General features: G+C 37.8%; 1 protein-coding gene across 1 annotated transcript in view; it reads right to left on the bottom strand.

The window, feature by feature from the left end:
• Positions 1 to 21,535, bottom strand: part of NSMAF (neutral sphingomyelinase activation associated factor) — a 44,267-nt gene extending 22,732 nt beyond the window's left edge. The window contains exons 1-12 of the mRNA XM_081953438.1: positions 21,014 to 21,535; positions 10,470 to 10,559; positions 10,302 to 10,380; positions 10,145 to 10,209; positions 10,007 to 10,043; positions 6,331 to 6,381; positions 5,835 to 5,906; positions 5,396 to 5,443; positions 5,242 to 5,294; positions 4,527 to 4,656; positions 3,148 to 3,219; positions 2,509 to 2,617 (exon numbers count right to left, since the gene is read on the bottom strand). Of these exons, the coding sequence (XP_081809564.1) occupies positions 2,509 to 2,617; positions 3,148 to 3,219; positions 4,527 to 4,656; positions 5,242 to 5,294; positions 5,396 to 5,443; positions 5,835 to 5,906; positions 6,331 to 6,381; positions 10,007 to 10,043; positions 10,145 to 10,209; positions 10,302 to 10,380; positions 10,470 to 10,559; positions 21,014 to 21,066 (859 nt within the window). The 5' untranslated portion in view covers positions 21,067 to 21,535. The remainder of the gene's footprint in view (positions 1 to 2,508; positions 2,618 to 3,147; positions 3,220 to 4,526; positions 4,657 to 5,241; positions 5,295 to 5,395; positions 5,444 to 5,834; positions 5,907 to 6,330; positions 6,382 to 10,006; positions 10,044 to 10,144; positions 10,210 to 10,301; positions 10,381 to 10,469; positions 10,560 to 21,013) is intronic.
• Positions 21,536 to 26,893: the final 5,358 nt, after the last annotated feature.

The following is a 26,893-nucleotide window of genomic DNA, read 5'->3' on the forward strand; positions in this document are numbered from 1 at the left end:
AACATTCTCATACCTCATTTGATTTTGATTTTACACTGTGCATAGCTGCTCTTCTATTCTCAACATCGTTTGTGATAGTGTACTAAATATTCTGAGCTCAAGCTTCAGGCTTTTCATGTCTCTCAAGATCTATATTGAACCAATCCATTGTATGGTCTATTTATACTTGCTGTTTCAAATGCTGTGTCAGCAGCCAGCATGGTTGCATTATTAAAATTTCCCCAAAAGTATTGACTGAAATCAGATCAAATGTTGGAGCAAAGCAACAGTTCCTGCAACCATGACAAAGCGCTAAAGAGCTGCTATGGGCTCTGTTCAGCTTCTTCTTCAACATAGATGAAGATTTCTCCAAACTTTATGCCTTCCTTCCTAGTAGATATGTTGCTACCTCTTAAAAACAAATTTCCTTTGGGCAAGTTAGATTTCATGCAAATTAACTGTAGGTGTGTTTCACGTTCCACTTTGCATTTTAGGCATACAGTTTGAGATTGAAAGATAGGCAAATACAAAGACTGTTACGTAGGAAAAAACATTGCTTCAGGCATAAGAGTTGCTGGTACGGCTGAGTTATTCTAGTACTACTACATTTATGATTTGGCTAGGTTTGCTGAATTTTGACATTAGCTTATAAGAGCTATGCAATGCTTTGCATTCGGTTCCAAGAAACCAGTGAAGATGTGTCACCTGTTTCTTTTTAAATCACCACATTTTTCCAATGCAGGTAGTCCTCAGAGTATGACCATTTGTTTAGCAACCATTCAGTTACGATGGCACTGAATAAAGTGATTTATGGCCAGTCCTTGCACTTACTATTGTCACATCATCCCTGCAGTCATTTGATCAAAGTTTGGGAGTTTAGGAATTAGCATGCATTTATTAAGGCTGCAGCATCGTGAAGTCATGCGATTGCCAGTTGCGATTTTCCAACAAGCAAAGGCAGCTGTATTCATTAACAAACATGTGATTTATTTAACAGTCATGTTGATTCACTGACCGCAGCAAAAAGACTTGTAAAGTCAGGCACAATTCAATTAGCAATGTAAGTTTTGGTCACAATTGTAATCTTAAGTTGAGGACTAGATCAGGGGTAGGTTGCTGCCTGCGTTACTGCTTGCATTGCAGGCGCTTTGTGGACACGCTGCTCGCTTGGCTCGCGCTCGCTGTGTTGCTTACTCAGAGACAGTTGCCTATAAATTGTTTTGTGCATGTGCAGAACATTATAAAATGACAAAAAAAAAATGCCGACAATGGCATGGGCAACTGGGGAAACAGTTCGGGGGCGTGGCCAGCTTGCATCTCTACCGGTTCAGTGACCCAGTCCCAATTTCCACTACTGGTTTGTCCGAACTGGTAGCAACCCACCTCTGGACTATATATATCATATGCAGCTACATAAGGCAGCTGTATAACTGCAGGGAAAAATTGGCTTTTTTAGATAGTTGCACATTATGAACCACCTTTTCTATATTACTTCTGAAGTATTGTACTGGTCTAATGTTTGTACGAATGTACTAATTGTTGTACTAATGTTTGTACATGCTCTTTTGCTAATGTTGGGCTTCCAAATTCATTTAAATTCACTTTTTACTAGTTTTCAAAGTCTTTAGCAGTATTTTTGATAAGAGAAACAAAATAAAAAAAACAGGCATGAAAATCCAGCAGAAAAAAATATTATTATAGTTACTATTATAGTTACATAATAAGAGTCATGGTGGCGCACAGGTTAGAATGTATTGAAGGCTAACTCTGTTCACTGGCAGGAATTAAATTCCTTCAATCCTGACCGGCGCAAGTTTGACTCAGCCATCCATCCTTCCGGTAGAGGTCGGTAAAATGAGGACCCAGATTGTTGGGGGAAATATGCTGAATCTGTAAATTGCTTGGAGAGGGCTGTAAAGCACTGTGAAACAGTATATAGGTTTAAGTGCTAAGTACTGGGTTTATGCCTGTGATGACTACGATGACAAAAACAAGTAACCTCTGTTACTTGAAGTTTCAAGTAAATTGGGTAGTTAATGCATTCCATAATTCTATCTACCACCCAATCTAAATATTATTGGCTAAGAGCATTTTTTTAAGTATTGGGGAAAAAGCCATAGGTAATGGAAGCCTTAATCAAAATTATACCTAATCTTTGTTATTTTCACCAAGTTGCATATTTTCCTACCTTATATTAAAGGTGCATTTCTGATTATACAGACAATATTATCAAATGATAACATATGGAAGATACAGAATTCTCTTTGACCGATTCTCATCTTTCAATGGCTTTCTTCTGCTAATCATGCACAAATTTAAGATGGTACTAAGAATCTGCTGCTAAGTATCTTCACAAAATAACAGAGTTCTTTTTCTATGCAATTCTTCCAATCTTCTATAAAAGCTACATCTATTCAAAAAGCTGAAGTAAGTCAGAGTCTCTCTCCCTCTCCCTCTTTCTCTTTCTCTATCTCTTTCTCTCTCTCTCTCACATACACACACACACTTTATTAGAATTGTTGTTGAAACCTAAATATGTTGACACGTAGAAATAGACATTATCTCGGTCCTCAGTGTTGTAGAATTTCAAATAGATGTCTGAACATAAATCATTCTCGGTGCAAAATACTTCCAGACCCTTGAAAATTAAAAAATATATAAAATGACATTTAATAAAGTTAACAAAATTACTGAATTAACCAGGATCCACATAGCAGATGTTAAGCACAGATATCCAATTCTTATTGTTTTCACAATAACAAAAGTGATGTCTACATTATTTTTATAGAATAAAAAGTCAATGCACTTTATTTTTAATATGGCAAGAACTTTGTATTGTTTAAAATTTAAATTTAAACTTTAAATTATTGCCTTATCACTACAAAAATACTTCCAAGCTCAAAGCAATAATCTAGTTTTCCACAAAGAAATACATTAAAAATCCTATGATTATATCATGTATTCATCTGTTAAATGGTTTTCTATAAACTAACTGCATAGAAATTCAATCAAATAGTAATTTTGTATCAGTTGTGTGAAATAGGCTCCACCAAACCCAGAAAGATTTCCTACTGTTTAATACTTGTTCCCTCAGGAATTAGAATAGCTAAATTTAAACTCATGAAGCACATCTATGATACCAAGGATCAAAAGCAAGTATTATCTTACCAAAGGCGATAGGCTATGTCTTCTTTTATAGATGCGTCTGACACTACGCAGTGTCACTTGTACGACAGGTTTCTATAAAGGAGTCAAAAGATGACACATTTCTTTCAGTTTTGGTCACATGTTCTAGATAAAAGATGCATTTTCTTCTCTAGCACTTTTATCAACAGTGAGTCTTGATGTTACATACAAGAAAAGACCATTTTGAAAAATTGTTGGGATTTTTTTTTAAGAGGAGGGTCAATTATCTTAATCTAAAGAGGCAATTTCTGAGATTGTTCAGTAACAAATAGGCACTATTTGTTATCTGGGGAAGCTAATTAAAAATTAAGCCAACTTCTTCTTGATGTTAGGACAGATTCACATTATAGAAACTTTGTGTAATATAATCAAACCTACACAAGTGAGCAAAAGATACCATGGCTTCCCACAAGAAAATACATGAATCTACTTTCTAGTTTGTTATATCACAGCAAGAACACTTTGGCTTTCTTAATTATTTGAAATAGTATGGAACCTTGGCAACAGATAGAAATGTTTAACTTAACTACAGCAGAAAAGCCAGATGGACCTCAAATACCAATAGAAATCCACATATACAAACCAAAGCACCATAATTCTTGTGTTCCTCAGAATCATCAGTGTGTAACAGAATGGCCATTAAGACCATTTTCAATTTATTAATTCATACCATCTTCGTGGCATCATTTGAGCCATAATAAAGTGATACACGGTAAGTCTGGCCTCTTAATTGCTACTTTGACATAATAGTTGGATGAGTCCAGTGCTATAAGTCACCAATTAGGAAATAGCAATAGCACTTAGATTTATATACCGCTTCACAGTGCTTTACAGCTCTCTCGAAGCGGTTTACAGAGTTAACATATTGCTCCCAGAAATCTGGGTCTTCATTTTACCCACCTCGGAAGGATGGAAGTCTGAGTCAACCTTGAGCCTGATGAGATTCAATCTGCCAAACTGCTGGCAGCCAGTGATCAGCAGAAGTAGCCTGCAGTACTGCAGTCTAACCACTGCGCCACCGCGGCTCTTATGACAAGACTACTTTTCCACCGATAGGGTAGTGTACTAACTGACCAGTACTTGCGTGTGCTTTAATATTGTTATCCTTAATTATAACATGGATATTTTTAAAAAGAAGACTTAAGCTGAAATTAGATTTCCTCAGCCTGGAGAAATATAGCACCTATAGAAAATGACAGGATTGTTTGATTTGCATTAAAAACAGAGCTCCTGGGAGATTGAACTGTATGATTTGTTTCGAGGGCCAAATAAAGAACACATTGTATAAACTTAGAGAACATTTTGCTAGCATTCTTATCAAGGTTTTAATAGCAGCAGATTAGAAAATGCAAGTTACTTACAGGATAGCCATTGAGAGGCTGGAAATACAGGTTTGCATCAGTGATGCATACATGTCCTGGATTAGTTACCAATGGAGTGACCATTTCTGCTTTACATTCCATATGTAGCGTTTCAGAAACATTCTGAAATCTGTTTAAATAACGAAGAAATGCTCAGTGTGAATTCCTACTTATTCCTTATCAAAACATCCCATAGTTTTCTATCACACCTTTACACATATTTTAGAGTATAATATTTATTACTTTATATATTTTATAACAACCAGTGTGAAATATATTTTACAGTAATGATTATATTGTAGAAACACAAACTTTTTTCTGGTTAGCATGTTAGCAGGTATAGTCCACCTAAAAACTGAACACATTTTCAAAAACATTTCAAGAGAGCTAAGACCAAATAACAAAACCTTTGCCAAAGAGAATGTGGTGAAAGCAAGATCCCCCCCCCCCCACTTTCTATCTGAATGCATAAGAATAAAATGTGAATCAACGAAGGAGGTCTCCAAGCATATTTTAGACTTTATCTTTATTTTGTCACAGAAATAAACAATTCAAAAATTTAGAATTCAGCAGAATAAGATAAACATATATAAAACATTGCAAATTGGTATTAGCCAACACATAGATTCCTATTGCTGATCTACTCTAATTTTTTTTTTTAGAAATTAAGAGTCAAAAGATGAGATGTTTCCTGACTCAACATAGAGAAACATACCTGTTCTTATCAAATGATGTTCTGGCCAAACGTGATTGTAGAATAGCAGTTATCTGATTTAAAATAATAACAATAATCAGCTTTAAATGTTTAATGCAAATAGGATTGTCACATTAATCTCTCCATTAATACTGCATCTCTAGTACATATTTACCATAGCAGCCTGATCCCCCAGTTTGTCCAAGTGCGATGCTCTGTATAACTGTTAAAAAACAGAAGCAATCAAATGAAATTTAGAAGTTTTCCAGATATAAGGGATTTGAAGTTCACATATATTGTATCTGTTATAATGGATATAATGCAAAATTGGTAATTCTGGTAGAAGTCTCACTTGCACTTCTATTAGAATTACAATTTTTGCATTATATCCATTTTTATCTACAGACTTGCATCACAACAGACATATATAATTATAAATCCTAAATCTGCAGGATAGCCTAAAGATTGATTAGCCACATTTAATCCATGCAAAAGAAAAAGAATTAGCCATTTGTTAATTGTTTCAAATATTTGACTAGATGAAGAGAGTTTACTCTATTTCATTAGCTAAATCACGTGCTATAGGCAGCAATAAAACCAACAACTACTCATACTTGGTGAAGTGTTTGTATGACATCTTCGACTTTTCCAGCAACATCCAGTTCAAATACATATTTAGTTTGACCCTGACAAAAAGGGAAAATTAAAATTATATTACAACCCACTGTAATCAAACCACACAAAACCCCTTCAAACTAGGAAAGGATCTAGTTTAGCATCTGTATTCCATGCAAACAAATTCTAGATTTAATCCCTGTTACTTCTGATACTCTAATCTAGCTGCTGTGTTATATCTCCAGTTTCTTATTGTTCTTTTTCTTATTTCTGACATTTGGAAATTCAAACATTGTTTGTATATTTCTCCTAAAACGTTTTATTTAACAGTTCATATATTAAAAGGCACTGTATTACTTTTACATTACAAATAAGATTATGTTTAAACACTAACATACACAGTTTTTTTTTTAAATGATATTTTTTCTCAGAAACAAAGCATATAGTTATATAACATTCATTTTTTTTTCTTTGAATGGAAAAGTATATACTTACTCTTTCGGTTTTAAAGGGTGCGATGATATTTTGTTCTTTAGTGAGAAAAGCCTTTATAAAAGAATAACCTGTTTAGTACTTGCTTTTTGTAATATGCTATAGCTATTAGATATTATCAGAAATGCAGAGAAGCTTATAAAGCATGAAAAAACAGAGATAAACTGTTCTGAAAGTTTCTTCTCAGATCATATACCTAACCTTTTCTCTTCATTTTAAATGAAAATTACATTTTAATTTTAAAATAGTTTTTACAAAATCCCAATCCAAATTGTAGGCTGATATTTCATTGTGACCCTAGTTTAACTTTGCCTTTGTTTAAAAGTTAAAAGTTTCCCTATAGTTAATGACATTGTCAAATCCCAGTGACTTTATGGACAAACATTCTCCATTTTGTTGTTTCTCTATTGCAGTGTTTCTCAACCTCAACAACTCTAAAATGAGTGGACTTCAACTCCCAGAATTACCCGGCCAACCGTTTTCCATGCATACTGGCAAATCATAGTTATTGTTCTTTTGGGGACATTCAAATTATATATTATCCTTTTCTTTTTCTTCTCCATTGCCTTCCCCTTTTTTCATTTTCCCCAATCATTCCAAGAAGTTATTTTTTCTAGGCCATCATTTGCAGAGTTTTTGCTTATTAATCATTGCCTCACTACTTTTTTTTAATTTCAGGACTAATTGACTGGCTTTTTTAGCCCATGATACTCTTAATAACCATAATCAAAGCTGCAATTAAAAGCCATCCATCAATGTTCAACTTTCTCAGCTATACAATACCACTAGGAAATGCACTGGTTTAACTCTTCTGATCTTGACTGAAGACAATATTTGATATTCTGATACATTCTGATCTTTGTTGTCATACAACAAAGAGAACTATGTTGGCACATCTGGGAAAACCCGAATCTGAAAGCTTCCTGGTTTTCTCCACCCAGTTGAAAGTTACACAATAATACAATAGCAGAGTTGGAAGGACCTTGGAGATCTTCTGGTCCAATCCCGTCTAGGCAGGAAACCCTATACCACTTCAGACAAATGGCATAACATCTTCTTAAAGACTTTTAGTGTTGGGACATTCACAACTTCTGGAGGTAAGCTGTTCACTGATTCATTGTTCTAACTGTCAGGAAATTTCTCCTCAGTTCTAAGTTGTTTCTCTCCTTGATTAGTTTCCACCCATTGCTTCTTGTTCTACCCTCAGGTGCCTTGGAGAATAGTTTGACTCCCTCTTCTTTGTGGCAACCCCTGAGATATTGGAAAACTGCTATCATGTCTCTCCTAGTCCTTTTTTTCATTAAACTAGACATACCCAGTTCCTGGAACCGTTCTTCATATGTTTTAGTCTCCAGTCCCCTAATCATCTTTGTTGCTCTTCTCTCCACTCTTTCTAGAGTCTCCACATCTTTTCTACAACATGGCGACCAAAACTGAATGCAGTATTCCAAGTGTGACCTTACCAAGGCATTATAATGTAGTATTAACACTTCATGTGATCTTGAGTCTATCCCTCTGTTTAGATATCCTAGAACTGTGTTGGCTTTTTTGGCAGCTGCTGCACACTGCTGGCTCATATTTAAATGATTGTCCACTAGGACTCCAAGATCCCTCTCACAGTTACTACTATTGAGCAAAGTACCACCTATACTGTACCTGTGCATTCCATTTTTGTTGCCTAAATGTAGAACCTTACTCTTTTCCCCATTGAATTTCATTTTATTAGATAGTGTCCAATGTTCAAGTTTGTCAAGATCCTTCTGTATCTTAAGCCTATCTTCTGGAGTGTTGGCTATTCCTGTCAGCTTGGCGTCATCTGCAAATTTTTATTTATTTATTTTTTAGGATTTATAGACCGCCCCCTCTCCTCGAAGGGACTCGGGGCGGTGTACAGGCGTCTCATTAAAACAAATACAAAAGATAAATATCCTATACCCTTAAAAATGAATTAAACCTAATACAGCTGTACAGAAAAGTAAAAATTAAAAGCAACTAAAAGCATACCCCTAAAAAACTTAAAAATGCAGGCTTGTGGGACTAAAATTGGGAATTAGGCCAGGCCGGCTAAATTGAACAGGTGGGTTTTTAGCTTCTTATGGAAGGAGCGGAGGTCGGTGGTAGTCCTGATATCCGGGGGGAGGTCATTCCAGAGGGTCAGGCCCATCACAGAGAAGGCCCTACTCCTGGGTGTCGCCCGCTGGCATTGCCTAGTGGACGGCACCCAGAGGAGTCCCTCTCTATGAGAGCGAATCGGCCGAAGGGATGTATGGGGCAGGATACGATCCCGCAGATAACTAGGTCCTGTGCCATGGAGCGCTTTAAAGATGATAACCAACACCTTGAAACGCACCCGGAAAGCCACAGGTAGCCAGTGCAGCCCGCGCAGCAAAGGTGTTACATGGGAGTATCTAGTGGCTCCCACAATTGTCCGCGCGGCCGCATTCTGAACCAGCTGCAGCCTTCGGGTGCATCTCAAGGGGAGCCCCATGTAGAGAGCATTACAGTAGTCCAGTCGAGACGTCACAAGCGCATGAGTGAGTGTGCAGAGGGCGTTCCGGTCCAATAGGGGATGCAATTGGCGCACCAGGCGAACCTGGTGAAATGCCCCCCTTGCCACGGCTGTCACATGGTCATCCATTGACAGCCGGGCATCCAGGAGGACACCCGAAATTCGACGAGTTCCCCATTTATTCCCTCATCCAAATCATTGATGAAGATGTTGGAGAGTACTGGGCCTGGGGTACTCAAGATCTTGCCCACACACCTTGCCCCCCTGCATCATGATCTTATCTGATCTTCCTGTTATTTCCTCTTCAACATTATTTTACTTCTTACATGCCAAGCATATTGTTTATCTCTTCCTTAGTGAAGAAAATAAAAATATCTTCTTCCCCATTGCCTATGAACTTATTAAGCATGCAGACGTTTTATATCCATTTTACATTAGCTATCAGATCTCATATTTTTTTTCTTAATACCACTTGTTACTTTTCTCTGATTCTGCTTTGAAGAACTTAAAAACAAATATTTGCTTGTGCAAAAATTTATGCTAAAAATGTTTTGCCGCCCTAAGCTAATGAGTCCAGGGCACAGGTTTTTCTGACAGGGTTGTGTGAATCCACAGTTTTGACACAAACCAGTTTTGTTCAGTCTGTGTTCAACCAGGAGTGCTTATCTTATGAGCATCATGATTTATGTTCCACTGTAGCACTGCTGTACAAATGGCAGAGCTGAAGTCACCTATTGTTATGCTACATACCCTCATTGACTTTCCTTATGTATTATTATGCTTATTATTTGGCAAATCTCTTGTATCCCTAACGTTTATACAGCAACAATAGAAATCTGATTTATCTCTGCAGTGTTAACCAATATATCATCATTAAGCATTGCTCCCGGAATAATTTTTGCAGTGTTAACCAATATATCATCATTAAGCATTGCTCCCGGAATAATTTTTTCACTGTCACTTACAGTATGAATTACGATCGAAGTTTCACAACTGTCTTGGCAAAATATAAATTTGATAACAAATGGAGTTTGGTCTGAATTTGAAGCCTTTTCAGAGATCATGGTAAAACTCTGAAAAATCTTTCAAAGTCACAATTATTTGCATTTTGATTTAAAAATGACATTTAAAAAGCTGTAAATAAGGTGTTTTATATTATTTGTTACTTACTTGACTAGATAAAATAGCAATCTGCCCAGAAGTACCACTAAAACACAGATTTGGAAGGAAAGAAAATAATATTATCACACTATTCAGTTGTGTTGATATAAAACAAATATGTATTTAACACATCTTTAAAACATTTACCTCATGAAGGAATAATTCTCACTATCATCTGGTGCTTCAATTTTAATACAATCTCTCAAAGGAATCTATGTGAATTCACACAAAAAAGAAAATTTCATTTGAGTTTGCTGTTAAAACCAACCATTTTTTGTTGCATATTGTTTAGTTATCTACTTACTTTAATAATGGGGTGGCTTATTTCATCAGGTTCGAATATCACTGATTTTGAGCAGATTTTAAATGATCCTTTAATTTTCCTAAGCATTAAAAGACATTAGAAAGTTATTGCAGAATTTTGTTACAGCACAATATTAGTGTTTTCCCTTTTATGAAGAGAGTGTAATACCTTATTCCCTTGCCATCTTTCTTTAAAATGTAATTAGCTGTATGTTGTTCAAAATAGTATTCTTCCAGATTAAGGAGTAATAACGAAAACCTAGAAGTAAATAATAAAAAACAAAATATATGTTAAGGGAACTCTGTGCTTTGCTACTAATACACATTACAGATGGTCCTCGATTTATAAGCAGTCACTTAGCAACCATTCAAAGATACGATGGACGTACCTCAGGGCTACTTATGGCCCAGATTCAGCAATTGCCCCTCTGGGAGTCACATGACTAAACTTCAGCACTTGGTGACCGGGCCACTTTTACAGCAGAATCCCACAATCATGTGATCACATTTTATAACAGTTATGCCAACTGAAAGCTGGCATTTTCTTCTGATTTGTGGCAAAACTGAACCCATAACAAACAACTGGTTCACTTAATAGCTATGACATTTGTTTAATTACTGCAGCAGCCACTTTACAACTGTGGCATTTGCTTAAAAACCACCAAAAAATAAAAGGTAATAGTTTCACAATTGTATGACTTACAGGCTAGATGTGTCCTAAGAAGGTAGCGTCTGGCTAAAAGTTAAAAGTAGTTTGGCAGTGGAAATAATTAGACATGGAAGTGAAAGTCATCCACTTCACTGATGTGTTTAAGAAACCACATATTGGAAGTGCTTTAGTTTCAGCTCAGAAAGCAAATCTGATTACTAAGGATACTTGACACACACAGCACAATATTTTGTAAACAATCCAGGGGAAAGAAATTTTGAATGATCGTTTTTATGTACGGTATAAATTTATTGTGTTTTATGAATAGGAATAAAATACAAAACAGAAAAACAAGACAGAAAAATATACATCCAACAGTAATAACCAAAAATATGTTTACTGTTGGAATTATTTAATGTTTGGATAATCACAACAAATTTTACTTGCATCTTTTCCCCCAAATGAAGTGTTTTTTTCTTAACCCACTGGGAAAAAACAGCAACATTAGGAAAATACTGCAACATTGATTTTAACCTCTATATAGATGCATAAACTTTAAAAGTATCTCTTTAAGGAAAAAAAACAATTTTGTAACATCAATAAGCAATAATGTAGCAATCTTTTAAAAATTTCCAGTTAATTACTGATTCAGCCTAAATGATAATTGAGAATTTTTATTTCTTTTAGTAGTTTATTCTTCAAGGAGTATTGATTTCTATTCTACTGTCCTACTCTGTTCTTATGTAATGAATAATGGAAACAAGTCTACATTCTGTTTGAAGGTTGCTATTTGTATGAATAGCTAAGAAAGGATTTCATATAGTGAATATAAATATTTTCAATGCTACATAGTATTCAGTCTGTACTTTTTAAAAATAAAATATGTTGACATGTCATCTCATCACAAGGCATGCTAGAACCTGAATGTCATGTGGTACAGGACACTTTCCCCAGCTTCTTTCTTTTTACTCAGAGTCTCCATGGAAGAGATAAAATAGCAAGAGCCAACGTTTTTGAATGTGTGTGTGGTGTTTAATTTTAAGGATGATCTGGGCGGTAGGGCTTGAGCTACACCACCAGTGAAACTTGAAATATTAAATTGTTGGTGCTCAGCTTTAATGGTACAGCAATAATCATCATAATGCCTAACACCATTATTTTTCCAAGACGTTTCATATTAATTTGCTAATCTACTCAATTAGTAGATCTTCCCTTTTTAAATATTGATGAGTAAATTGTCATAAAAGAAAACCCAAATTTCAAAAATCTGCAAAAATATCACACAACGGATATTGTTTTGTAATGGATATAGCAATACTCTTCCAAAGAGGGTTGGTGAATTAACAGATTAATACTAAAATTTCATGCCTAGAGCCTAACCTTCAAACAATATGTATGAAAGATTAACATATTAAAAAACTGTCCACTAAAATTGTTACTTATATTTAGTGATTGGAATATCCACAATTATCTGAAGAATATCTGAAAATGTGCCATCACAGAATAATAAGGAAAGAACATTGCAAAGAGTCTATTTTTTCCCAGTTATAGGCCTGATGACCTGGACTAAGTGTTTGCATCTAGCCACTGTTGGGAGGTAAAAATCTCTATGATACTTCTGCTAGCCAGGACACACATCAAGTCCCTTCCCCATCTATTCCACAGGCAAAGACTCTCATGACACACATATAAAATCACTGAAACCTTTTCATCGCTGTATGATGAAATCAACAAAACAGTCTCGTCAGGAAGCTAGCTGACACCAGCAATCGGGAAGCAAGATCTTTTAAAAATACAGAAATCTTCTAATCACAATATTTCTCACCTACACCAGTTCCCCAACCCCAGACCCTCATAAAATTTCACACCTAGAAAAGTTCAACACATCTTGTAGGGCAAGAGATGACTTTCTTCACCAGACTTTGCAGATCCTCCAGGCAAAAACAGCTCAATTAACACATGTACACACATCACAAATCCCATTATTGCTATAAATATTACTATTCTCAGCATTCTGATTTTGTGGCCACTTTGAGAACTGAATCATAGTTTTTGATTTGCTGTCAATTAAATTATATTTTCACTTCAAATAGGTGTCCTGTGCTCAATTACGTGGCTGTAGAACGGATCAAAAATTTCTTCTAACAGCATGACAACAAAAATGGTGGCCATGAATGCAGTGACACCATGATGAAAATGCAGCTCTTTTGTACTTGTGTCCCTAAGTCGGATGCTAATACCTTCGTTTTGGCATTTGTACTGATTTTGAGATATATTTTCTCACGTGCACCCCTTCCAATCTCTCTCCTATGAATGCCCAAGCTGATTGTTGACTGCATGTCAGACAGATTAGCTTTAAGATCTATTATGGTGCTCTGTGGTCACATGATTTTGTGATCTTGTGTGTGTGTTTCCAGCAAAAAACACCCATTCAAATGAATGTGGTTCAGTTAATGACCATAGCATTCATTTAACCACCACTGTGGAAAAGGCCAGAAAATTACTTCCTGTCACTGGCACCCAGTGACAGGACTTGACTTATGACTGTAATTTTGGGCTCAATTGCGATAGTAAGTTGAGAACTAACTGTAGATAATGTTCACTGCTTAAGGAAGGATGTTAACATAACTATTTTGCACAGGATTTAACTTTAGCTTCCTTATTTTTAATCTTGGAGAATGGTGATGAATTGTGTAATTTTAGGGTGAAAATAAGGTAAATTTTTACACTGCCTTTCACAGGTGTTAGAGAAAGCAGATCTAAAGTAGTTTGATTCATTTTGTTTTCCCATAAATCTTACTAATTTCTATTTGGGTCTGGTATGTTTTTGTCTCTACTTCCATTTTCTAAAAAGGTATTAAAAGTTAAAGAATTTTGCCTTTTCTGCATTAATGCAGAACAGTAAGAGCAAAACAGAAGTAGTGACAAAAGAAAAATGACAATTGTTCCCAAGAGGAATACGATGTAATGTGGATCCTCTTAAAATTAAATCATACATTTATGCCTCTTTTAAACTTATTTTAATTCCAACTAAATCTTCATGGATTTATATTTTTGTGAAATTTTACCAATTTCAAGAATTTAGATCAATATGAACTGTGCTTAGCCATGTAGGAAGTTATCACCTAGCCCTCTCCCAGAAAAATGAAATATCCTAGGAAATATTGATAAGGCAGAATATTATATTTTCCTGGATGTGAAAAAGGGAGAAACACATTTTAAACACTAAATTCCTACAGCTTCCTGCCCATCCCCACTTTGTCAATGGGCCATTAAGAAGGCCAAGCTAGTCCACTTTACATAATAAAGAGTTCTCCTCTTCAGCTGTGATGGGATTAAGGCAGGATAATAAAAGCCTTTACTCAACTGACCACATGGCATCTGAACTCAATCAAACCTGAATTCAAAACAGCCTAGAGGGTTGCCCCTGCATGGGCCCATGTGAGTCTGGCAACCAATCAGAATACATTTCTTACACAGGAACAAGAAACAGATAGGTGGGGCAGAACAGATTATAAAAATCCCTGCAAGCCCTTCTTCAGTCCTTCTCTTCTCTTCTCCACCAACATTGAAGCATGTGATCACCTTTGCTGTTCAGGGCTCAGGCCATGTGGTCCTGTCCACCATTAAAACCATCTTTCCAAGCAGCTTCCATGTCTCCAGTGTCTTTTTCCCCACTTGGAGCCGAACCCAGAAGGACATTTCTCCCAACAATTGGCGACCCACAGATGGGACTCCAAGCTAGCCTAACAAATGGATATGGCCCAGGTAAGCCTCCCATGCCGGCACAGACCCCATTGAGTGTGTGGGTGGACTTTATCTTGGCCTTAGCCATTTGGATCTAGGCTTTAAAGGGGTTTTGAGTTTGAGCTCAAAGGCTGCCTGGAAAGAAGGTGAGTACCTCTAAATTTTAATTCTCTAAAATTTAATTTTAAAGCATGGGAAATGTGTGTATGCCTGCCTGTGTGTGACTAGTGTGTGTGAAAATGGATGGAAAAGTGAATGGATTTTTTATTTTTTGTTGTTGCTGCTGTTTTTGTCCTGTGAGAGAAAAAAGCTAAAGCCCATAAGAAAGTTAGTGAGAAAAAGGGAGGTACGCATACCCGCTCCGACAGCACCCCTCCTGGGTCACTGTGCGGCTGGTCCTCCGGGTCTCTTTCCCCAAGACTTGAAACTGTAAGAAAAGTCCCTGCGTGAAAGGGCGCGAATCGAGAGAAGGTTCCCGCGGTGAGGAACGCGTCAAAAGTCCCTCCGAAGGGCACCCCCAGAAAAGTCCCTCCGAAGGGCACCAATAAGACCCTCCGAAGGGCAAACAGAGAAAGTCCCTTCAAAAGGGCGCGAAAGGTCCTCTAAGGACGCGAAAGTAAAGTGGGGAAATACGAAGTGGCAAACCCGGCTAGGACGAAGTGAACCCACATCTAAACGGGATCATGGGAAGCGGTAGCTCGAGGGTAGCCATGGAAACCCCCCTAGGGGAGTTGTTGGGGGCCTGGGACGAAAAGCAAATGCCCGTCCTGGCCGGAATGAAGAAAAAAAAGAGCAGATTGTAGAAAATGGGCTTTGCTGAAAGATGATACAGGAAAAACTAATTTGGCTGAAAAGGTACTTAAAAGGAAATGGTGGGATTTCTTTTTTTTTTCTCTTGTCTGTCTCTTTCTCTGTCTTCTATGTAACCACGTGGTTTTTGTTTCTTAAGATTTGTGCCTTCCCCAATTTAACTGAAATTCATGGTGGGAATGATTTTGTTTTTCCCTCTTTGTCTGTGTGTGTGTATGTCTAAGTCTTTGTGCACCCTCAAGGTAATTGTAACTAAGATGTCTCCAATCCAAAAGACAAGAATTTTAAAGTGTTCAAAGAAAGAAAGGAGTAAACTGGCAGAAATTGCCTTCGCTCAGTTTGTTGGGCCTAGAAAACTAACTGAAACTGGGAAGGGTCTTCACTTTGTGTCTGTTTTGGCCAGCAGAAACAGAGTAAAGATATATATATATATCCCTTCCTTCCTTCCTTGCCTATACCTTAAAGTAACAACCCAGGAAATGTTTGCAAGAAAAGTTTCATCCTTGCATTTATTGTGTGACTAAATGATTTTACCTGTTCATTTCTTTCCTGGAGCATGTGAATCCATACCCCATTTCTCATCTCTGATATCCCCATAATATCTGTTTATCTGCTGAGTAACTGATGCTTTTATTTTTCAAACTCTGCCTGCAAGCTATCTACCCCCCCCCCCGCCCCTCCCTTACCTCTAATCCTCCAACAATGCCTTTTCTGTGGGGGAGGGAACCTTGTTCTCATGTCTTTCAGCCCTAGAAGATTGTACTCTTCAGGTGAGTATAGATTTTTTTTCCCTTTGGGGGGGAGGAGGAGAGTGTTGCCTTGTGTGTGCATGTATGAAATGAAGGAAATTCCTACTAAAGGTTTGCCTTCAACCTGAGTAAAAACCCTCTGCACATTTTTCTGACCAACCTACTCTATTAGTCCTAAAGTAAAAACCTGGCCTCCAGAAGGCAGTTTTGATTTAGATTTTGTCAACAAATTTGCTAATTTTCTGGCCACCATCAGATGAATCAAGGGCCCCACCCAGATGCAAATGATGTGTTAATGAAAGTCTCCATACATCTTGGATCTTTAAAAATATGCCAGCATGTGCTGGGAGCGCCAACCTAGAACCCTGGCTGAATGCAAACAATGTGTGGACAAACATCTCTGTACATTGTTTCTATACATCTTGATATTTAAAAATGCCAGCGCGTGCTGGGATATCAAGATAGAATTTGGATCTTTAAAAATTAGCCAGCATCCGCTGGCAGGTCCAAATTAGAAACGAACACCCCAGGGCAGAGACAGGCATTAACAATCTAGTGCGTGATCATTTCCAGACCTGGAGGGAAGTTGAGATCCTTTAATAATAGAAAATGGAGCTCATTGGCTTATGTACAGCTCCCTGAAGTAATTGTAATAACTGCCTTGCATGAAGAAAGATGAAATGGGATTTTTGTATGTGAAATTAATGATTGCAGTGCAAATGTGAGTATGTTGATGGTAAAGTTGGTATGAATGTAGTTTGATTCCCTTTCATATAAAGAAGCAGTCAGTTACAAGGTTGTTTAATGGTATGTGTGTGTATGCATGTGTGTTATCATTTCCAAACCTGAAGGGAGGGTGAGATCCTCTAATAAAAGAAAATGAAGCTTGGTGGCTTGTAAAAAAAAAAAAAGCTTCTTGAAATACCTATGATTGTTTGGCATGAGCAAGCATGAAGGTCTGATTGCAGTATGAATATGAGTATGTGTCCCCCATGCCCCAAGGAGTGATAAGTGAAGGGATCCAGAGAACCACGTGATTGCCTGTGTGAATTCCCCCCCCCCCATCTTCCTTCTGGGTCATTCTTTGGAGGGAAGTAGGAAAAGCGGGGAGAATGAATGTCTGCTCATTTTACCATGAGTGTGTGTATGAAACGCCCCAGTGATACCTGTGAATGCCTCTGGGCATTCCCCCCCTCCTTCTTTCCCTCCTTCCTTTTGGGTCATTAAAGGCTGAAATTTTTTCTCCTCACTTTAACCACTTCCCCCCCCCCCCCTCTCTTCTGAGAAATTTGGAGTAAATGGGTGATCTGCTCCCGCTTACCTTTCACTATTGTGATCTTTTATCTGCATATAAAATTATGCAGTTACATTTCTTTGCTCTGAATACAGTTTTGATTTTTTTTTTCTTCTGGAAATTTTTGAGGTTTAAAATGCTTAATTAAACCTATAAAAAGGAATGATTTTGAGATATTTTGCTTACATTTGTAAATGTTTTAACATACTTAATGAGAATTTGCTTCCATCTGAATGGAATTTGATATTTTGGAGTGTTGACTCAAAGTACATTTTTTTTAATTGCAATTTTTTTAAAGCTGTTCTTACCTCCCTCTTTTACACCTGAGTGCATTTTTAAACGCTTATGAGTCAAGGTGCTCTACCCTATGATATTTTATTTGTTTGTTTGTTTGCAACACAAGTTGTTGTCCCTCTTGGAAATTTACTCATCTTACTGCAAAAGTGTTTCAATCATACAGGCAGTGGGAATGCCATGTTCCATGAAATTTACCTCGTCTGCCTCCTGAAATAATGTTTGGATTTCCACACTTGGACAGAATGGAAACAAAGGACTGCTAGCTCAAACCATAACTCTCCAATTTGCTGCTGGTGATTGCCTCCTGATAAAACCTGACATGAGGAAAAAAAACTTAGCCAAACCTGGCACAGACTACCAAGACTGACTGACCACTCTTACCAGCCTTACCACCAAACCAAGCATGCCACCCTAGCAGACATGAAAGAACCCTGAAGGAGATGAAGAAGTAAAGACCAAAAGACTCTTTTCAATTCCCAGAAGACAGCTGAAAAGATTATGGGGAGGGTGGAATTTGATAAAGTTTTCTTTCTCTGTTTCATTCACAGAAATTTATTATGCTTTCTTCCTTGCCTCATTTATATTGTAATCAGTTTAATGTACTCATGTAAGAATTGTATTTGAGAATGGCTAGCACAGCAAGATCTGAACACCTTAGATTTCTGGCTGGTGGGAGGGAAATTTTCTCCAAAATATCTGTATTTTCTGTATTTTGAAGCAGACACACACACACACACACACACACACAAAAGAGAGAGAGAGGGAGAGAGGGGGGGGCTCCATTCAGAAACTATCTCCTCCACAAAGCTTTTCTTAGGTTGATTTTTTTCCCCTGGGAAAAAAAAAAGCCTAAGCAGTGATATCTCCCGTTTAATCCCATGGGGGAGGGTCAGTTCCCCTCAGGCAATTCCCCCACTTGAAGAGTAGCAGAAAGGATCTTCAAAACTCAAACCCTGACAGTGACTCCCCCCCCCAAAAAAAATGATGTTGCCCAGTAAAGCAGGACATGTTGCACTGGTGGTCTCAGGAGGAGGAATCCCAGGGCTCATTGTGTGTAGTTTTAAAAATACTAAATAGTCTGGATTGCACACTAGCTAATCTCAATTTGGCCTCACTAAAATAAGAGCTAGGGCAGATTAAAGAACCATCCCCTGAAAATGGGTAGCCTGTACTTCTTTAAAAGGCAGAACCATGGCTGTGAAGGATTTTTGGGATTTGTGGCTGCTTGTAACCTCTCTGGAAGCTCACAGAAAGTGATATCAAACATCTGAAAATAATTGGCATGGTAAATTGGATATTGTAAATTTCTTTCCAGAAATTGTGCCCTGGTTGCTAAGACCTTCATGGTTGAAAGCTCTCTGGGAGCCACTGAAGGGATCCTTCTGCTGTCTCTTTCAATGCTTTTCCATCAGAAAAATTAAGTTTCCCTGATCTGACCAATTTTATCTTTTGTCAAAAACATGTGCGTTCCACTCACATTTTTTTGAAAAAAAAAAGGAGGGATTGTAGGAAGTTATCACCTAGCCCTCTCCCAGAAAAATGAAATATCCTAGGAAATATTGATAAGGCAGAATATTATATTTTCCTGGATGTGAAAAAGGGAGAAACACATTTTAAACACTAAATTCCTACAGCTTCCTGCCCATCCCCACTTTGTCAATGGGCCATTAAGAAGGCCAAGCTAGTCCACTTTACATAATAAAGAGTTCTCCTCTTCAGCTGTGATGGGATTAAGGCAGGATAATAAGCCTTTACTCAACTGACCACATGGCATCTGAACTCAATCAAACCTGAATTCAAAACAGCCTAGAGGGTTGCCCCTGCATGGGCCCATGTGAGTCTGGCAACCAATCAGAATACATTTCTTACATAGGAACAGGAAACAGATAGGTGGGGCAGAACAGATTATAAAAATCCCTGCAAGCCCTTCTTCAGTCCTTCTCTTCTCTTCTCCACCAACATTGAAGCATGTGATCACCTTTGCTGTTCAGGGCTCAGGCCATGTGGTCCTGTCCACCATTAAAACCATCTTTCCAAGCAGCTTCCATGTCTCCAGTGTCTTTTTCCCCACTTGGAGCCGAACCCAGAAGGACATTTCTCCCAACAGCCAAATTATCAATTTATTAGCAAGCATTTATTTTTAAAAGTTTCCTAACTTGTTCAGAATTTACAATACGTGGATAATTTTTGTTTTTTTTCCTGGCCTTCCTGTTTGGAAGAGTTTATACTGAGTGTATAGAAATGGACTCCAGAAAAACATACTACATAAAACAATCCATAACATTGTTCATTATTCCAAAATCAGCTCTAGGATAAAACTGAAGGGACTGATACATAGAAACTAAAGTTGCAGAGTTATACTCTTTTCTATTCATTGGTTCAACTGCATTACCACAAACAGGAATGAAGACATGCACCGTTTAGCTTAGTGCTATGCCTTCAGAATAACCCAACAAATTGCTTTGATAAACCCGGAATTTGTTTAATTAAAGGTGCGTGTCGTACGCAATGCAATAGTAATCTTGTTGGCTACACCAAAGCAGTAGAAATCGTGAAGCATGTCTTTACGGTTTTATCCGGAAGGAAACAGGATTGCTAAGAGTGGGGGGGGGGGGGATATTAATCGAACTAATGTTCAACCTCTCGTGAAATTCATCGTAAATCGTCCCGATCGTCGTGTTTTAGAATTAGAGCCTTTGTAGCTTTAAGGGGACGGACAATACAGCGCATACACCGCAGTGTCCCAAGACAATAGTCCCCGCGCCACTTCCGTATTGCAAGATTATGACTCTCAATGGGGCGCACCGGGACAGCGCAAGGAATGTGTAGATGATATGCTAGTTTTAAGCAAAAGCAACAACAACACACACATACATGCCCCCCCCATCCTTCCCGGTTGTCTCGCTTCTTTGCACCCAATGAACAAGAAAGCTATGTCGGTGATTGCTGGGGACGGGTTATCCTCCCTGCTTCTCCAGCCGCTCGAGAGCAGCTGGAATACTTTGGGTTTTCTCTGCATAGCAGCGCTTTTCCCCAGCAGAGAAGCGGGCAGAGGGGCGGCGTTCAGAGCGGCCCAACTCCCGAGCCCTTGCTCCTTCGTTGGCATTGCCGCAGCCTTCCCTTTGGAGGAGCTGGGCGCTCGGCTCTACCCAGAGCGTTTCACCCACCTCTCTTTGGAGTAGAGGTCCAACTCCTGCCGTCTCTTCCGAATGAAGGCCATGGAGCTGACCCGACCCTGCTTCCGCAGTGCCTCTGTTTTGCACCAGGAACTTGCCGAGAGGCAGAAACTTCATTCGCCGCTAGGGGCCCAGCAGCAGGCAGCCCTCGCCGGCCATTTATACGGCCGCAGAAGCGTCGGCTCTGGTTCCCCCGGCTGGTTGGGATCGCTTTGCGGTGGCCAGATCTACTTTTTCCCGCTCGCATTTCCGGGCCAACTTTCGCTTCGGCAAACCTGCCTTGTGGCAGGCATGTGATCTTGTCTCTCGAAAGGCTAGGAAATCGGGAATTCCCTGCCTATTATGGCCCTCTGCTTTTGGCGGCTTCTTCCCGCCCTCTTCCCTTGTGAATTCGGGCACTCACAGTAGATTTTCTGGGGTGGGAAGAAGGTGCAAACTCAAGAGCCACCTCGGTTCAGTGTGCCTGCGCACCCGAGTGGAGTATAATAATACTTTATGTTGTAGTAGTTGATGACATCCCCACTCCCCCAAACAGGCTTGAATTACAACTCTCAGTATTCCTGGAAGTTGTCATCCGATACATCTGGAGGAAAACCGTCTTGACAAAGGCAAAACTCAGGAAAGGGCAAAAAGAAAAATCGTTGCTGTGCTTTCCCTGCCTTTTCTTCCCCTCCCACCTGCTCTTCTTGAACTGGTGCCAGAGCAGTTGGAATTGAGCCATGGGCATCTTGGCACACAATGGAAAGAATATAGGCAAATGAGGTATAGTGGTTAAACATTAAATCTGGGAGTGAGAAGACCCAGGTCGACTCCATCATTAGCCATAAGAAGTGAGTTTGTGGTTGAGCTGGAAGAAAAACAGGATATAAAACTGAGGTGGGAGGGGGAATGATAGAAGTTATTCCTGTATATATCAGGTATTTGCAGCCCAAGAAGATTTTTAATTCATTGTTTGATCCGTGCAGGCTGTTCTAGAAGAATGAGCAAGGAGCAGTGCCAGTTTTGCTACCTGACCTCAAAGTGTTTCAATAATGTGACACAGCCAAATATTGTAATATCTGACTAACATTTGTAATGCATATTTATGTTTACTAACTCAAAGTTTTCACATTATCATTATAGAGATAAGGTGCATTGCTCCAGTTGGATGTCAGTGTTTTAGAATCATAGGGCTGGGAGGAACCTTGGAGGTCTGCTAGTCCAATTTACAAAACAGGAGTCCTTATTCCATCCTGGTTGTCCTGAAAATCTTTAGCGATCAAGGACCTACAACTTCTGGAGGCAAGCAGTTCTACTGATTAATTGTTCTCACTGCCATGAAGTTTCTCCTTTAGTTCCATTTGGTTCTTCCTGTGACTGGCTTCCACCCATTAGTTCTTGTCCTGTCATCCAATACTTTGGAGATTAAATAAACCTCTTCCTCCCCACATGACAGCCCTTCAAGTATTGAAATACAGCTATCATGTCCCTTCTAAGCCTTCTCTTTGTTAGGATAAACATAATAGTTTCCTTAGACATTCACCAAATAGATTAACCTACAGACCCATTTGTTGTTTTTCTCTGCACCCTTTCTAGGGTCTCAACATATTTTTTGTATCATGGTGACTAGAACTGGATGCAATATTCCAAGTCTAGCCTCACTAGTGAAATATAGAGCAGTACTATCCCTTCTCGTGATCTTGATGTTATCCCTCTGTTGATGAAGTCTAGGATTATGCTGCCATTTTTTGGCAACTGCAGCACAGTGTTGGCTCATACTTAAGTGGTAGTCCACCAGGACACCTAGATCTCAGATACATATTACTATTGAGCTAGGTACTGCCTCTTTTATACCGTTGCATTTTGTTTTTCTCTCAGGTTACTTACTTTTCTCACCACTGAACTGCATCTTGTTTAATAGGGTCTAGAGCTCAAGTTGTCAAGATTCTTCTGAATCATGAGTCTCTTTTCAAAGTGTTAGCAATCCCCCCCAGTTTGGTGACATCTGTACATTTAAACACCTCTTCAGTCCCCCCTATCTAGGAAGATATTGAAGAGCCCTGGACCCAAGACAGAACCTTGAGGTATTCTTTTGTGTGCTTCCCTTCATGTAGATATAATTTCACTGAGGATCATACATTGACTGCAGTTGGTCAGCCAACTGCAAATCCATCTGGTCTTGGTACTGTGCGTTCCACATTGTGCTATCTTATGAAGAAATAGGCTGTGGTCTACTTTATAGAATGCCATATTGAAGTCTAAGTATACTTCATCCTCAGCATTGGTATACTAATATAGTAACTTTATCAAAGAAGGAAAATACGGATCCTTTTTTCAATGCTGCTACTTGCTATTTCTTATTGCAACTTAGCTGACAGCAGGAATATGGCAAACATCTCAGATGGAACCCTTTCTAGTTTTTTGGACAAAGGGTGAAGGATGACAGATGTACTTTCAGAGTAATTCTGTATATCAAGGTCACAATCTTCATGATTTTGAGTATTGGTTTGTAACTTTAGGCTGATTTTCCGGCACTAGTGTGTACCAGTACTAAATACAGTATTACAAATCTCTATCTGAAGCTATCCTAGAAGCTAAGTATGCTTCTGGGACTTTTCTTATTGGTGCTGGTAGGGTAACTTTGCCTACATTGGAAGTATTTCTCCTTTCTGTATGCTCCCGTAGTAGTATCCCATGAAAACAGATGATAGTTCTCTTGGAAATTATAACTGTACCTTTGTAAATGAGTCATAGCCAATTATTTGTCTGGTAAAGTCATGGTCAGTTTCCAGTTACAAACAGTGAGACGAGATCACATTTCATACTTCCTGCAAATTGTGGTATTGTAAATGAAGAAGGGAAGTAAAAAAAAGAAAATTCAGAATTAGGCAAAGATAACCAATATCTTACAGTTGCCAAAAACCCAACAACATTGATATTTCCATTTCAATACTATGAGCTGAACCAAAAGAGTTTGTTTCTAATTTTCTTTCTCAATTATAATAATATAAATACTACTTTTTATGAACAACTTATATATTTGAAAGAGAAATATAACTTTAACAGTGAAAGACTAGCACTGCAGCCTGTCCAAATTCACTCTTCAGAAATGTTGATTGCTGATATTTTAGGAAAGGAAGTGATATCTTTAATTGTTCCAAATTTCAATTTCAGTCAAGTAATATGAAAAAACAAAGTAAGGGGTATTTCAACTCTAGTTCCTCAAATCTCTTTTTAGATTATTATCCTGGATATAGAAAATCTGGTATGCTAAAGACAGTGTTTTGCAATTTGCATATTAAACTATTTCATCAAAATTAAAATCAGTTGTTCGCATACCACCTTCTTTTCAAATAAAACTCTGTAGAGTTTTATAAATAAAACATACATGCACTAAATCATATTCAAAATATGCTACTTGTGTTGATAAGATTATAATTGATTATTATTCTCCCTAAATTTGTTATATTTTCACTTTATAGTTCCTTTGCACTTTTTTTCTCATTAATATTTTTGCTTTAACTATAAAATATCTGAATTTGCAGCTCCTTCTTGTGGTCATATATGGTTACTGCACATAGCTTAAACATGCATTAGGTGCTTCATCTTAAAGTTAGTTAATTAGAAAGCCAATGCAATAAAATTACTCTATTAGGCATTGACTGCTGCAGAAACTAGTTCTCTTGAGCAATTTAAATTGGTTAGCTCAATAGCTAATTGAAGTCAAATACATTCTTGAAAACAGATCACTTGTTTTTCTTTGCAAGACTATTGCAATGAAAAAATATTTGGAAATGTCTTCTGTATCAGTGCAAGGTTAAGTCATCGCAGTTTTAAACTACCTTATAAACAATATGTAGACAATTCAAGTCAGAACTGATTATACATTTCTCCTTTTAAAGGCAATTATGTGAATAATCTTATAGAATGATTAACAGCTTTTCCTGAAAGACTGTAAGGAAGAAGGTTTATGACTAGGGCTAAAGACAAACCATACTCTGGTGGATTCATAGATATGCTAATATATACTAAAGTTTGTTGAATAAGTCACAATTGAGTTCCCCTTAAGTCATAAATAATGTTTTACAAATTATAGTGGTTAGTCTTGTTGTAAGAAATGTCCTTCTGGGTTCAGCTCCAAGTGGGGAAAAAGACACTGGAGACATGGACGCTGCTTGGAAAGATGGTTTTAATGGTGGACAGGACCGCATGGCTTGAGTGCTCAACAGAAAAGGTGATCACATGCTTCAATGTTGGTGGAGAAGAAGAGAAGGGAAGAGAAGAGAGTGAAGAAGGGCTTGCAGGGCTTTTTATAATCTGTTCTGCCCCACCTATCTGTTTCTTGTTCCTGTGTAAGAAATGTATTCTGATTGGTTGCCAGACTCCCATGGGCCCGTGCAAGGGCAACCCTCAGGTTGCGTTTTGAATCCAGGTTTGGTTGAGTTCTCAGATGCCATGTGGTGAGTGGGTAAAGACTAATCATGCCTTAATCCCATCACCCTGGAGCTGATGGGGAGAACTCTTTATTATGTAAAGTGGACGAGCTTGGCCTTCTTAATGGCCCATTGATAAAGTGAGGATAGCAGGAAGCTGCAGGAATTCACTTTGTGTTTAAAATGTGTTTCTCCCTTTTTCACATCCAGGAAAATATAATATTCTGCCTTATCAATATTTCCTAGGATATTTCATTTTTCTGGGAGAGGACTGGATGATAACTTCCTACAGTCTCATGTAACATGCTAATTTTATTTATTTTTTAATTTTAATGTTTTATTGTAAGCCTTTGAGCAACTTTAGTATATGGCAAAATGATATATTTAATAAATAAAGTGAAACCATGTTGTGGTTAAGTGTAATCTGTAATCCCATTTTCTTCTGCCTTTTAGCAACACTTGCAACCTCCCACTGTTTTCTACAGTACCTACTTCACACTTCCGTTCACTCCTTATGTTAAACCACAATATTTCGTTCTAGTAGGTTTGTGAATTCTATTACTGTATTATGGTTTAAAAACATAGTTATATCTTAAGTTATAGATCAAGAAAGCAGAGCTCACATAATCTGTGGTATCTGAAATAAGTGCTCAAGACATCCCTAATAATGGTAATTCCTTTAAAATGGCTGAAAAATGAGAAGTAAGCATTAGAATTAAGACAGAAACTCAGCTCTAGCAATAAAATGAGGTTCATACCCATTATTTGTTTATATATTTATGCCACTTGATGTCTACCACTTCATGAAAGTTAAACTGCATCATCCTTGCTATCAGTTTTGCCCACAATCTCATTTTCAGTTAAAATAAAGAAATATTGTAATTATATTTTATAATTCGGGTCTAAGCACAATAAAATAAGATGTTAAAAATGTAAATAATGGCTTGTGAGATTGGCCGTATAGAAATAGCATCTTCCATATATATCATTTAGGCCGCTAAACTGAACAAATGTAAAACAACTTGATGCTTTTTAGAAGGGTGGGAATAACTCTTAATTCCTGCCCACCTCATGTTTCAAAAAACAAAGCAAAACTTCAGTGCTTCTCATTTTTGGTCACTTGGTGGCACTAAATCAACATGATACTTATTAATTCAGTACATTAAAAGGTTTATGTTGAAACACGGCCTGGTCATGTTTACCTTCTTTATGGCTAGATTTCAACAATAATATAACTCCTTTAAAGTCTGTGTGAATTCAAGTGACATGTTCCTAAATAATAAATGAACACCATAGCTACTATTTCTTTGGACATTTGCCTAATCCTATTTGTTCAATATTGTTGATATTGAATTTTTCTTTAGCTTTAAAGATACCTTTAAAATCACCAAATCTTTTATAAGTAACATTGTTACTTCTTTTTTTAAGCTTCATGTAAGCGCAATCCAGACAAAAGTTA

Source organism: Natrix helvetica (genome assembly GCF_964273705.1).
Source record: "Natrix helvetica genome assembly, chromosome: 4".
NCBI classification, from domain to species: Eukaryota; Metazoa; Chordata; class Lepidosauria; order Squamata; family Natricidae; genus Natrix; species Natrix helvetica.